This window comes from Diabrotica undecimpunctata, chromosome 2, assembly GCF_040954645.1.
Source record: "Diabrotica undecimpunctata isolate CICGRU chromosome 2, icDiaUnde3, whole genome shotgun sequence".
NCBI lineage: Eukaryota > Metazoa > Arthropoda > Insecta > Coleoptera > Chrysomelidae > Diabrotica > Diabrotica undecimpunctata.
In genome coordinates, this window is record NC_092804.1 from 122,393,576 (window position 1) to 122,409,284 (window position 15,709).

The following is a 15,709-nucleotide window of genomic DNA, read 5'->3' on the forward strand; positions in this document are numbered from 1 at the left end:
AATTAAATTAAAACTATTTGTGGATACTTTTTGACTGGCAACCTGTTATCAATGTATTCTCTTATTCTTAAATGTATGTAAAAATGTGAGTTTGATTAATTACGTTATGAACGTAGTGATCTTGCAGTGGGATCTTAGAATATTATGTTAAAATAATAATTTAATATTTAGTTACCACTTAAAATATCATTAAATCCCTATAAATATTTTTATTATTTTAGATAAGACAAAACAGGGACCTTAATATTCGTGTACAATGTCGACATATTGCAGGACGATGGATTTTTAAACAATGGATTGGAAGTTTCGCGAATAAAAGATTCTGCTTTTTGCCACCCTTGCCTGTTTTGTTATCGACACTATTTAACATTAAAATTTATTTCACAAAATCTAACTGACTCATCTTGTTAGCCTTGTTCTTGTTGCATTTGCAAAACAAAGTACGGATCATTTAAATGTTGATTTCGATTTGCCTATTTGCTCTTTAAGCCTTCTAGTTTTTAACTAAATTGACAATCAATTTTTCTTTCTATTCTAGGTCCAATCGTCCGTTTGGCTTACCGCAACTGAAAAAAAGAAAAATTGAAACACCCAGCATGGCAACGGTGGCAAAAAGCTTCTCGAAAACCTTAGAAACTCTAGAAGATAAGCGCCGAAAAAAGACAGAAGAAACAAAACCATTGCTTCTTCCTCAGAAGAAGCGTGTTTTGCCTCCTGCTAATTCACCTACTAGATTAAAGAAAAGTCCAAAATTAGACGAAAACGCTGCAGAAGAAACAATAATTAGAGAAACCGAGGCTGCTTTAAAAAATTTGTCAGGTAGTTGGCCTGGACCAAGGGGAGGATACCCACATCAAGAGGATACGCCGACATTTGAAAATCTATTTGATGAAAAAAAGGGCTCTGTTAAAATGTCACCAACTTCCAGTTCAAATAGCAGTAGCGACAATGCTTTGTCTGTTAAAGATGTTATAACATTAAGAGAACAACACGAACATGAAGAAACTTTCGATGAAAAGTCAGGTAGTACGAATGGCAAAAGTAGTCCAAGATCGACTGATAGTAAACCAAAAAGTAGTAAAATGCAATATTCGTCACCAGACTTTAACGAATTGGTCGATGATTCTTCTAATGAATTAGAAATTGATATGTCAGAAGCTGCTGCAGAGAAAAACGAATCTAGCGGAAAACAAGAACCAGAAAAGAGAAAAGATCCTAAATATCCCTCCACTAATTCTTCGTTTCATGCTTTTTCTCGTTCATCTCCATTTTCCACAACCTCTGCATTTAGGCCTCCACAGTCGAAAAACCCTCCACTTGGTCCATTTCCTGCAGAAGCTACTTTTGTTGGTTATCCAGAAGGAGCACCAGTTGAAGAAAAGAAAATAATAGTTCCGTTAAAACCAACAGATAGTCAAACCGAAATACAAAAGAGTCCCGAAGGTGTCAATAAACAATATACTATTTTACAACCAGCAGGAGTTGGATCTAGAGCAGCTACTACAATGCAAGAAGTGGCTAGAGAAGGAGTTCCGAGCGTATCAGCGGTTAGTGGGACCCCGGGAACTGAAAATACGGGGAAAATAACAACCACCACTATTGCACCCGGAACACTGTCACCAAATAGTATTGGCAGGGGTAAGTATTCTCTGAAATAAAAACAATTAAAAATTTATCATTTCCACTTTTTTATTTACTCCTCTAATGAAGAATTTAGGCATCTCCGCCTTACGTAATATTAAGTAGGTACCTAACTACAGCTAGCATCAGCCCTTATACGCTAGTATGCATGAGCCCAAAGTTAATATGAAACAATTATATACCACATCTAAGAAATAGCCAATCTATATATTTTTGCGTTTTTACGAGTACACTTAATCGCATCATATAGAAAGCCATCGACAAAAATTGTAATTAAGTAGGTTGTGAATTTTACACTTAAATGCCGATGATTGGCATTCCAGCGAAATCACAAATGTTAGTGCGTGATATGTATGTCATTATCATTTTCTGCCGGTTTTAAAGTTTCTATAGCTTCAGAACAAGATTGTATTCAAATTTTTATTATTATAAACATAGACATATAATACAAATATACTGACTGATGCAATACAGGCCCGTTCCCCAGCGCGACAGAGAAAACTGATGTTAAATAGTCTCTGCATCTCTTTCTAATGGACAGGGTTTACCAACCATGTGACCTTCCCATTGGTTATTTAGGTAACTTGGTCGATAAATCTGGCCCAATAGAAAAAGATGCATCAATTACTTTGCGACAGTTTTCTCTGTCGTACTGGGGGAACGAGCCTGTATTGCAGCAGTCAGTCTATTTGTATTATATGTATATTTATGATTATTATAGTCATTTATAATACAAGATAGACTGATCGTTGCAGTAGCAGCCCGTTCCCCCGATTTATTAAGTTATGTTAGGTTAGTTTATGAATATTTCCATAGACACGATAGACATATAAGTATATTTCAGTCCGTGCAAGTGGTTAAAATCCCAAACCACGTTTTTTTATTCCATAGTCCAATTTGATTAATTTTTTTTTTAAGTCTCTATATTAACATAAATTAGCCTTTTGAATTCAAAAGAATATAAAACGTTATAATACGTCAAAAAAATTATTAAAAATTATTTAGATGTATATTGCATATTATATACTTCATCTAATTTACTTATCGTTGCACGTCATCCGCGTCATAGCCCGTGAGGTCACAAGATACCAACACGAAATATTTAGGCGGTAGGTGTGTTCTTTTTTAGAATCACTTTGCCGAGTACACTGGCATTACAGCCACAAGACATATTTTATTATATACGCGTAGAAATAATATTTAAAGATTTCTATTAATGTTAACTTAAAGAAATACACAATAATATGTTTCATTTAATTTGTATAAATGCATTATAAAGCGTTTTTATGAAGAACATTTGTTCGGAACACATTGTATTGCTTGTCAAATTTAACGTGATATTTGGCCGATTTAAAATTAGGCTCCACCCACGATGCGCATTCGACCACAACACAATTCGTCCTTGTTATTTCTTGGCCCTTCGAAGTGCAAGGTACTTGTATAGTCTGCGACAAAGTTTTTTTTATTTTACTTATGTTTAAAGTTACTGTGTGTTGAAGAAATATCGTATTACAATAGATTTGACTTTTTAAATCTTTATTGTTAAGTATTTTAAATTATAAACATGGATTTTCATTCAAAATTAGAAGGCAAAGTCTTGTCTGGACAAACGAGGGAGGTAATAGCAAATGTAATTATTTTTATGCAGAGTGAAGCGATGCAAAATCCGCATGTTAAAGATTTTAAAAAAGTTCAAGAGCGTGCTTCCTTAGCAACGGGAGTAAGTATAGCCACTATAAATCGGATCTCCCGTGAAATGAAAAATATAGAAAAATAATGAGATCTGCCCCAAAATCCAACTTGGGCGATTTTGACAAAGGTTTACTTCGGCGTATAATAATAAATTATTATGTCACGGAAAAACGAGTTCCTACATTGCGACATATAACAAAAAAAATTAATGAAGACAATATTTATACAGAGTCGCATGAAACTCTGAGAAAAGTGATGAGAGATATGGGATTTCGATGGAAGAAAGCGAAGAATAACAGGAAAATCCTAATGGAAAAATCCGATATACAAGTGCTCCGGAGGAAGTTTCTCAGAAATATTAAACAATATAGGGAAGAAAATCGGCCCATAATTTACATGGATGAAACTTATATTCATTCCTCTCATACCCATGACAGATACTGGGGAGACAATACCACCGAAGGTTTCCACAAGCCAGTGTCCAAAGGGCAAAGGCTGATTATTAATCACGCCAGCGGCCAAATGGGGTTTATAAAAAACGCATGTATGATATTTAAATCTGGTACGAAGTGTGGAGATTATCATAGCGAAATAAACTATAATAATTATAAAAAATTCCTTTTGTAGTAAACCTTAAACTCTAGTATAAAAATTAAGTAATAAATGTTTCGTCGGTATGTTCCAGGTATACGATTAACTACTGTTCTTTTATTCTTATACAGTTTACTGTAACGCAAATGTAAAGCTTTCATCTCTGACAATATTCCTCTTCTAAAATTACAGAACGAGATATTTATAGAAGTGTTCGAAAAAACTGCCGCTTCAACATGACTGAATGGTCAATATTAATGAGTCAAATAAAATATAATTATTAAAGGAATTGTTTTACCAAGTAACAAAAACAAAATATTTTGTATTTTGAGAAAAATTTCCGAAGAAAAAATTGAAACGTCAAAATAACATACAATATAGACATATCATAGAAGTTCCATTAACAAATAAGGTCACTCTCTGTAAACTTGTAGTATTGAGTGTACCAACGAAGAGACCGAGCGCATTATGTACATATCTCTTTTCCTCCGAATGCGTTCTCACTTAATTTTCTACGCAAGTGGACAAATTTGTCAAGTATCACCTTTAGAGAAAATAACTTTATAATATTTAATTTTAGTTCAATTTCAGTTGTTCATTATTTATCTTTAGTTTTCATTATATATGACCATATTTCATCCTTCAAGATTTCTAAAATACGTAAATCAACCAAGCTCAAAACCTATTCCTTTCCCAACATATTTACTTCACCTCGCTAATTCTTAACTTTCCGACAAACTTTCTAATTGCGGTCTGTAATCCACCTCGCACGTACCTGTCACCTGGCGCCATCTTAAAGACGTTCGCCGTATTATAGGTTTACTTGAAACAAGTTATAAGCCCCACTGACGTGACTAGCTTCTGTACGATGTCCTTATTCCTATTCAGGTCTCTCTGACACCCCCGCAAAACAACCCTTTTTTTTCCGTACTAATGGTTATCGCGCTTAATGTGTACTTCCTTGCATGTTAATTATTTTGGGGATCGGATGTGTTTAAATGCTGATGACGCGTGTTGAATTTTAGCGATAACTACGATATTGTCCAACGGAAATATTGGCTAAAAATTATTTAAACATTAATAGGATATCAAATATAGAAAGGCTAGAAAAGATTGTGAAAGAGAATTGTACACCAAAATTTTTAAACAAAATATTAATGTTTTTGGAGAGCCAAATGGGGACATTAATAGAGTTCTGAAACTGCTTTCTTGTGGTATGTCTTATTTAAATATGATTTTTTTTTATGGGACTGGGCCATAATTAATTGTAATGAAAATTACATTTTTAACTTACTAATGTTTCGGTTTTCACTTCGGAAATCGTATTCAAAAAACATGATTTTAAAAATATTCTGAAGCTGTTTTCTTGTGGCATTTTAAAGTATATAATATTTAAATGGGAATAAGCCACAATAAAAGGTTAAAGTACGTTTATTGACGTTTCAATTTCCACTTCGGAAATCGTTCTCAAAATACAAACATTAGTAAAAATACAATTTACTTATGTTTGTATTTTCGCTTTTTCACTTTAGTTCCATTCACTTTTTCTGTTATATTTCCTTCTATTTTTCCATTTTTTGTAATATTTAAAGCTAATATAACTTACTCCATTGATTTTCTGTTAATTTGTATTGTATATGTAACGTCATTATAATTACTAATAGAATTTTTCATCAATTGCTCATCATCATCGCCCAACGTTTATTTATTTAACAACAGCTTTATAGGTTTATTTGGAGCAAAATGCAAAAATTTTATAATCGTAAAAAAACATATCGAATTTTTACTGTCGAGTTGATACAAATTTTATTTAAAAAAATTGATTTCGCTCACGTAAATAATACTTAAAATCGCCGATCGCTTCAAGCGTTGTTCATTCGGCTCATTCTACACAAAAAGTGCTAATTAACATTTTTATGCCAAATGATCTCAGTTACATTTCCTGTTTGAAACATTTTTTTCTACGGCGCACAGATTCTTGGTAAATAGATGTTTTCTTTTAGGGGGATATTAGGGGGAAACCTGAAGGTAGGAGTGGCATCCTTTTTTTGTCCCAAAATTGACATCAGCCAAATTTAGCTCGTTTATATGATTTTTAGAGATCAAATCTCTGACATCAAGACTAATTTTTTTAATATTAAACTTATATAAATTACGTATTAACATATCTATATAAACTACGAAGTAGCAAACAGACTATAAACAAATGAAAAGGTGCAGGTGTATGAGAAGGGACATGTTATATATTTTATTTTTTGGCAGAAAAACTTTAAAAGTGCAGGTACTAAAATATCACTAAATACATATTACAAAAATAAATTAAATCTAAGTCAGTGATATAGAAACAACTATCAAAAATATCACTTACATAGCCACAACACATTTTATTAGTTGCTTTAGTAATTTAAATATACAATAATTTAATTAATATATAATATTTAATTTTGCAATAGGATATTTCATTACTTAAAAAACTGTAATCAAAATCATATCCTTAAATCCTCCTTGGTTGACACTCCCGTACATCGACAGAACCCTTTTTCAAGCTTTAATCACCCCTAATATGTTCTTTGGCGAAGGTTAATGTTTGCAAGGCAATATGTGAGGGTGGCTAAGGAATTTAACAGGGGTTGTTAACGTGTAGTTCTACGTTCGAAAACGCCGTGAGATGCAACTCGAGGGGTTGAAAGTTGGGGAATTGGGAGGTGATAGTTTGGAGCAAGAAGCTAGAACGCTGTGAAGATGATAAATGGGTTTGGCGAGTAATTCGAGTTTAAATAGATAAATCAGCAATATATGATTTTACATATATTATGATTCTATAAAATGATTTAGTTAGTTGTATGAAATTCATTTTATAAAAGTTACAAATCAACATACTTAAATTAAAAATCTTAATATTTCTAAAACAAAAAAGTAAAAATAAATATGAACCAATATCATGTGACTAAAGATAATTATCCTCATGGAGATTTGACTCCAGTTAGTTATTCTATTATTTTCTATTATTCTATTCTATTATATTTTAAATCAATTACCTTATTTATAACTTCATTTGCCTCAGGTTGTACTTTCGTGGCTCAGTATCTTTATTCTCGTATTTGAAAATATGAGGAAAAAAAGGAATAATAAGAACACACAAAATATCAAATATAAAATTCAGCAATATATTGCATCAACATAAGACCTGCTATATAAAAACAAAATTTTTTGTCAGAACAAGGTTATACCATAAATTTTCAACATCTACAACACACAGATCAGATGTTCCTAACATGCTCTCTAGTTCTAGAAATCAATAAGAAAACTGTTTCTATTCAATCACCGATAAAATATTTTAAAAAATCAACTCTAAACTGTGAATGTCTATTGAAAATTTAAGAAAAATTATTATTTGAAACTGCTTCTTCTTAGGCTCCAACTCCTCCTGGTTCAAATACTCCCTCTTTAGTCGATCTTTGCCCAAATAAATTATTTTTATCGAAATTACAATTGACAATCTACTGCTGCTTCTAAATCTCCGAATCTAGTGTCTTTTCAAGAAAGACATAAACAGCCTAGCCTCAAATAATTTTTATTAAAAGAAACTTACAATTGTGAGCTTTGGAGATTTCTGCTTCCACTGCTTGGATGCTACCACAAAACCTAATAAACTTTTTGAAGTTATACTTCTATACGCGCGCTCCACGTTGTAAATTTGTATGGGAGTGAATCTGTGAAATCATTACATATGTAAGATAATGAGTAAGAGAGGGACAGAAGATATATTTTCTCTCTCTTTCTCTCTCGAATATAAAAATGTTTCTTTTGTATATATAATTTAATATTATATATATTATATAAAGATATATATACATATAATATTATACATATAATAAAATATTTATTAATATTATTATTTATGTGATATGTTTTGTATTATTTATTAAATGTTCTTAATTATATTAGTCTTTTGTATTTTAAAATAATAATCTCAATAAATCACTGTATGATCCAGAACTGTCAATTTTGAAATACCTTTGTGTCATGTCCTCGGTAGTATAGTAGTCAGTATCTCCGCCTGTCACGCGGGAGACCGGGGTTCGATTCCCAGTCGGGGAGGACCTTTTATTAATATTATTACATTATTGTCATTTTTAAATACTTATGGATATTGCATTTTAATTTGTATTGTATTATGATATGGAAATATGTTGCACTGTATTGTAGTGTATTTTTTATGTATATTATTGTCATTTTTAAATACTTATGAATATTGCAGTTTAATTTGTATTGTATTATTATATTAATAACAAAATAAACAATGAATTTTACTGCAGAGTATGTGTAAAAAAATTTTTGCATTCAACTCCTTTCATACATATATGAAAATAAAAATATACATTTTCATCAAAATATTGATTCAATCCTTCATTGTTAGTAAGTTGTTATTAATTCTGTTTCTCTTTCTGCTATGTCTTACCTATAGAATTACATATGTAATGATTGTGCAGATTGACTCCCAAATAAATTTGTAACGGCGAATGCGTGTATAGAAGTGTAACTTCCACCGGCAGTCCCACCGGACTGTCACACCCGTTTTTTTTTCACTACTCACTTTCTGTCATTGGCAAGAAATAACAATATTAATTTTTCTTTTACAATTTGACGATGAAAGCAAAAACAACTTTGCTTGTTCAAATCTTGTACTGAAGCTTTTGAATTTGTGTGTGTTTCTTTTTCCAAATCCAAACCTCGGTTTCCTTTCCTACCACTTTTTAAAAATCTCTTCCTTGGCCAATCACAGCTCTCCCAGAAAAGACGTATCATGGCCCCTGTTTTTCTGTGTCCTTATTTCGTCCTATTATACAAAGTATCCACCGGTTTCTTGTTGACACAAAATCAACGTCATCCTAAACCCTTTTGGAATAACCAAAATCAAAACGTATTCTTTTTGCCTGCCTTGAAACAATTTACCCAACTTTCTTATTCTAAACAATTTATACAAATATTTCTTACTAATACTCTTATCTTTCCTACTTATCTACAGTTACAGCCAATTACAAATAAATTTTAATATTAGGAAAATCCCTAAACCGCATTTTTGTTTTCAATGTTCATTGTTTCGTAAAATGCTTATACTTCCATTTACCATTTCAAATTTATTGAGGAATAGCAGTTCTTGAAATCACTTTAGTTAGTATAGCACACTTTAAACTGGAGTACAGTATATTCCTATTTATATCTTAATTTTAAAAGAGATTTCTGCATATTTAGTTTCTAAAAGATTTTTTTAAATTTATAAATCGAGAATCATAACAAAATATACAACAATTGTGGTTCTTTATTTATCAATTCTTAGTTTTCTCGATTACTTTCTTTTAAAAAAAGAAATTTTAAAAAGGACTCTTTAAGAATTAGCTTTTATTTAGGTATTTGGACGAAGATCTTAGATCTACTAACAAAAATGCAATTTACTATTTTTGTTTGTTGGAAATAGGCCACAATTTTAAATAAAATTTATTTAAAAATTGTGGTTAAGTGTGCGTATTTGTGATATTCCATCCTTGTCAAGGGACATGCTAAACAGTCGAATGTTGTGGAGTAAATGATTTAATGATAGCTCAAAATCGGTATACTTAACATTACTTCAAAATGATCAAACGTATTGACTAACGTAAGCAGTCTGATGAACTACGTAGGTACTCAAAAGAGTTTAACCCCAATTTATAAGCTCACAATATAAAACAACAATTTATCAGAAAGGCAAACAACTTGTACCCTTGGCCCGAGGCGCTTACATACATATAATATTCGGAATATGAAATTATTGTTACAGTATTTTGCAAATGATCTAGTTTACCGGGAGTTAAACAACCTTATAAATACATTAAAATATATATCTCTTACAAATATAAAGGTAAAATTGGGAAGTTAAAATTACTGACAGATTACAAATTAAGGGATATAATTTGTGATTAAACAGGCAATGTTGAAAATTTTTAAATTATTTTAATTAATAAATTATTAAGATATTAGTCAAAACATTACCTACCTATACTTTTTTAATTTCTGTTTTTCATTATTGCCACTTTTTAAATCTAAATACAAATGAAAAATCGTACCCTTGTGGTTAAAGGCTACACATTAACATGCACTCTTATTTTCCTTATTCTTGCGACTTAGCAGACGTTTTACGGTTTCACCCCCTTAAATATGACTAATCATCGTCTTCTCTAATAATATCGAACGTACTAAAGGACGAAGGGAAGGAAGTCGTGCTTTAATATTTTGTAGTTCAGTCGCTTGAGGGTGTATACAGTTACAAATTATGTCAATGAAAATTTTAAAGTGAACTTAAACGAGTTTATAGTGTTACAATTAATCAATAAAAATAGGAAATTACACATATTATTGCACAATAATAGCCATGTTGAACGATATGAATAGGAATTTTAGAATGAAAAAAAAATTGTAACAATCTTATGTAGAGGTTTTAATGTAATCAAAAAGCAGAACCTTAACAGATTTCTAAAAGCTAAAAAGGTCATTTAGATCTATTGAAGAAATACTGCATGTTTTTGATACATATGTCACCACTAGCAGAATGAGTATGTTGTATTGTTAGTTTGATTTGTGGACTTCAGTTTTTGATATTTAGGTGTTTCCTTAATCTAAAGTAATACCTATTCGAAAATAGTATGTTTTGTATTAAATGTAGAGTTAGCTCATTAAAGTGGGCAAGTTTACCTCTACATATATACTACATATAATACTAATAACTTGTTCTCGACCCCAAAATTGTTGTTCTTAACGCTATAGTTTTGATCAGTGTTTGTTACTTTAGCTCTGCTCTTCAATAATATTACGTTTTTTTTTTTCGTTTGTTGTAAATGCTAAATTTTTGCAGCAGTTAAGTATAAGTTAAATATTTCTTTAAGTTTTTTAGTCGTAACAGTGATGAGATCCAGATTATGCCAAAATTCACATTGATTATTGATAATTTATATTATATAAAAAGTTTCTTCTTTTTTCGGTATCTCTTACAGTTTTTACAACTAGTAAATTCAAAAGACGACATGTTAAAGTGCCTCCTTGTGATTACCTACACATGTTTTAAAGGTTTGATGAAGATCTTTCACAAATACATATAGACAAATTTTTAGTTGTTGCAGAATATCCTGTATACCAAATTTAAGAGAGTTAGGAATATACCTCGGTAATCCTGGCTGAATATATGTATATGTGGCATATATATGCCCGGAGATGGATGGTATAAGTAAAAAAGTATACTCTTAAGCAATACACTAAAGTGCTGGCAAACTCTGAATGTTGTACGGCGAACTGATAAATATTGCCTTAGGACGGCAAAGCTGTAGTGCCGTTCCTGATATTAATTCATCTCAAATCGTAGGAATAAATGGCCAGCGAGATTAGAATAAACAGATTACTTCTGAGCTTACTCACATAAATAACAGGAATAATCAGACAGGCAATTGCAGTCGCGCATTCTATTCCCGCTTTAAATACCAAGCCTGAAGGTGTTCAAAGAGGAAGAGATTCTGAGGCAGTTACCTGAGGCTCTCTGGAGCTCAACAGAAGAGAGTGCAGAAAGAGGCAAATGTAGATGCTGGGACATGGTACACAACCAATCTACATAACACCAATATGGAGTAACGAAAAAACCTGAAGGTAAAAAGAGCTCCACAACAGAGTCGCTAAAAAACCTAACTCTTATGAGAAAACTAGATCATATAGCAACATCACAAAAGTGTTCAAGATGGCTGTGGCATACACATAGGTACCATTTTAATACCCTACTAGATCAAAGTCAAACAGACTTTGATCATTTAGGGCATCAACAAACAGCATTAAGTGCAGGATCTAATGAAGTAACTATTAGGACCTACCTAAGAAAATAAAATAAAACCTTAAGAGCTTGAAAAATCAAAAGATCGTCGGGATGGGCAAATCCTAGTCTACATAATCAACGAGGTCTTCTACAAAAAATTGAGGACTTCTCATTTCCAGGTGCATTAGATACTTGAATACATATCCTTCAAATATATCAGAGTTATCAATAGCCCCAATCAGAGTCCTACAGGAAAACCTCCAGCATAGTGTGGATTCTTTGGAAAAACTTAATGTTACTGTGCAAAGGTTTGACACAGCTTCGATACCAAAACCTTAAGTTTACAAGGTCAAATAAGAGGTGTATCGAGCATTGCAGGAGAACTTATACATAGCCGATCTGCCAAAGTCTCTAGGAAATGTATAATAGTCAAACCAGATGTCAAAACACTACCTATTATATATTACCTACTTAAGATATACATTGAGAATGGTCAACAAGATTGATGCCAACAGTAGAATCAGACTATATACGGATATCAAGCCCAACTCAAGACTTCCCTGGATCAAATCCGTCCCGGTCTATCTGGGCGAGGCTTAATTGCAAACGTACAAGGCATGGTAAATAAGCTGATTCGCTGTTCAAGTATGGACGAGTGCGATTGCGTATCATCTACTCAGACCATTGTGTTTCAGACTACACAAACCGTGCCTACCGTGAAAACCTTCAGGACTTTGTGGAATGTTCCCCAGATGCAATTGAATGGCTGTGTAAATTAGACATTAATATTTAGTTTCAACTTTTTTAGTATTTGTATATACAGTTGTGGTAATCTGAAAACTACTATAGCACGTATAAGTAGTGCGAAACGAACAGTATGAGGTTGTTCGAATAACAGAGAGAGACCGAATATAGTATGAAATTAGTACCGACATACGAGCTTGTTTTAACACCCATTAGATTGAGTTCTAGTTTTGTCAAAATAACATTCAGTTTTGATGACGGAAACGTCAAATATGTTTATTTTTCATTAGTAGTTTTCATTAGTTTCGCAAAAACAGAATAAAGAAATTTATATTTCAAGTTAGTAAAATGGTAACCTTTATAACTGAACATAAAATTAAAATCAATAAATGGTATTATTTTGCAAGTAGGGCCAACGATGTAATCGGTACGTGTTAGTTTTTATTCGAAGACTCTGTACCAACAAAATCTACAATTTACAACATTTTTTTAAATTTGAAAAAACTGGTTGTGTCAAAAATTGTAGAAAATGCACAGATAGTGATGAAGATGAAAATTAACTAGCTCGTACAATTAATGAAGAACGGGAACAACGTGAAACTGCCGTATGTAGTCTAGCTGAAATCAATTTTCCTTGTAACAGCACCTTAATTTAAGTATTAGTGCTAGAACTGTACAAACTATTTTAAAAAGAAGTAAGTACCATGGCTACAAATTGCAAAAAACTCCCCTGCTGAAATTTTTTCTGTTGATTATGAATGACAAATGGTGTTTTGTCAGGACATGATGGAACGCAATAACCATGACAAAGATTTCATGAAAAAAGTCTTATTTACAGATAAGTCGTCTTTTTTTAAACTGACCATCACAATCCATCTGTTACCGTAGGGTACTCTACAGAAAATAAGCACGAAGTGTTCCTTACAAAACACAATACCGTCAAAAAGTCAACGTCTGAGCTAGTTTTTTAGGTGACAACATAATTGGTCTTTTTTTATTGTGGACACTTTGTGTAGTTGTAAATACCTAGATCTCCTGAAAAATCACATAATTCCAGCAGTTCAAGCATTACTCATTTATATGGATGAAATTTAGTTGCAGCACGGGAAGTGTTATTAGTGCAAAAGGTACCATAACAATGGCACCTAGCTTTCCTGATCTTGCACCTTTGGAATTTTTCGTATGGAGTTATGTGAGGCAACAAATTTACCGACATAAGCATGAACGTGCCGGAAATTTAGACGAATTACGTCAAAAAATAATTTTTACTTCATTGTAAGAATTTCAATATATTTCTACAAATAAACAAAAAAAATAGATGTTGGTAACTAATTCTTTACTATTTGTATAATTATGAGCTCAAATTTAAAAAATAGCGTATATTCTTATTTATTATAAAATAAACTTCTGTGCTTTTCAACAAATAGACCAACCTACGAGGATCGAAATATGTTTAAGAACCGGCCTACTAGCTTTAGTTTGTAAATCCCCTTTCCGTACATTAAGGTTGGTAAACATTAACATTATTACCGATATTTCGGGCAAATATACCAAATATCAGCCGTTATCGTAATTCCTTGCTAATGTGTAATACGTCTGCCGATTTCACTTGACAGTCACATGTCTAATTTGTCTCTTATTGGTATTAGACTAGAAAAGTTAACGATACTTGATTTCGCTACAATATTTACTTCTAGTACACTGTAATGTTTGTTTGAATTATAGATCTATTAAAGATTAGATGGTAATTAATTTTAAATCATTTAAACATACAATAAAGGATAAATACAATTATTTACATACGATAACTTTGTTTTAATAGAGGCTTAGTACAAAATTCAAGATAAGACAGTAATCTATTTAATACAATAGGAAAAAGAAAACTAAATCTAACCATTCGTGCTCAGAGAAAAACTAGTAGAAAAATCTGTTCAGTTTGGCAGTTTGGTAGTTTTTGTCAAGGAGTATAAACTTTTGTATCAGCAAAATTGGGTTTTCCTGTCGTTTTGCATGTGGCTGTGGAAAACTTTATCCAATGCGATATGGACACGCTCAATGTTAACTTCCAAACTGCCAACCGATCGCTTACTAATTAATAAGCGATACACAACAAGACATACCATTTTGATGTCTACATCAAAATTATCTACGACAATTTTGACGTAGATGTCAAAATTGTAATATCCTAGTCTAAACGTTCCTCTTATGGTATAGCTTTTGTAATAACATTACTACGTTAAGCAATATATAGAAACATACTTACTTACTTCTTAAGCAACATTTTTAGAAATTGGATTAAAATAGCTGAATTTTTGAAATTGTGTTATTGCTGGAACGACTATGTGTTTATACAACTGGAAATATGATTTTTTCAAGATAAGGCTCAATTTTAACCAATCATATACTTTGTTACTGCAAAGCAGCAGATTCACTTAGAGTGGTAAAATCTGGCATAATATACAGAAGATATAAATATCATGGGCAGAATCAAAACAACAGGCGAGAATACGTATATGAAACTTAAATCACAGGCTAAACAATTAGATCTGTCAATAATTACAAAAAAGGCTAAAATCCCAGTGCAAAAACAAAAAGTAAAAATAGGAACCTTTATCTATTTGGGAGTCAACATCACAAAGGACAAGATTAACGATCAGAAGAATCTCCCTAGCCAATACAACGGCATATTTTCCTATGAACCAGATATTTAAATCACAAGACGTACATCAAAGAGCTAAGATACGGATTAAGAAAACAATAATCTGGCCAATAACGAGCTATGCATGTGAAACTTAAGTCTTGACTTAAAAATCTGTAAACCGCATAGAGGTCTTTGAAAGAAAGGTACTGAGACGAATATTAGGCCCTATAAATGAGAACAACAATTGTCTTATCAGATACAATTATGAAATATATATATATATATATATATATATATATATATATATATATATATATATATATATATATATATATATATAAGAACCATCTTTATTTTGGTATGTCCGCCTACAGCGTCTTCAATGGGCAGGCCATGCATTTAGGATGGAAGAAAACAGGCTTCCAACAAACTGTTAAATTCAAGAAGAATTCAATTGGAGAAGAAGAGACCTATGTGGATGAGGACGCAAGAAATCTCCTTGGCAGTCGATCATAGAAGAGAATGGCTACATACTGTGATGAATGGAGAGGTTTGTTGGGGGAGGCCAG

The 15,709-nt window shown here is 31.9% G+C and overlaps 1 protein-coding gene across 1 annotated transcript in view; it reads left to right on the forward strand.

Annotated features, from left to right (window-relative positions):
- Positions 1 to 15,709, forward strand: part of LOC140434832 (uncharacterized) — a 742,586-nt gene that overhangs the window by 663,941 nt on the left and 62,936 nt on the right. The window contains exon 4 of the mRNA XM_072523397.1: positions 539 to 1,638. Within this exon, the coding sequence (XP_072379498.1) occupies positions 539 to 1,638 (1,100 nt within the window). The remainder of the gene's footprint in view (positions 1 to 538; positions 1,639 to 15,709) is intronic.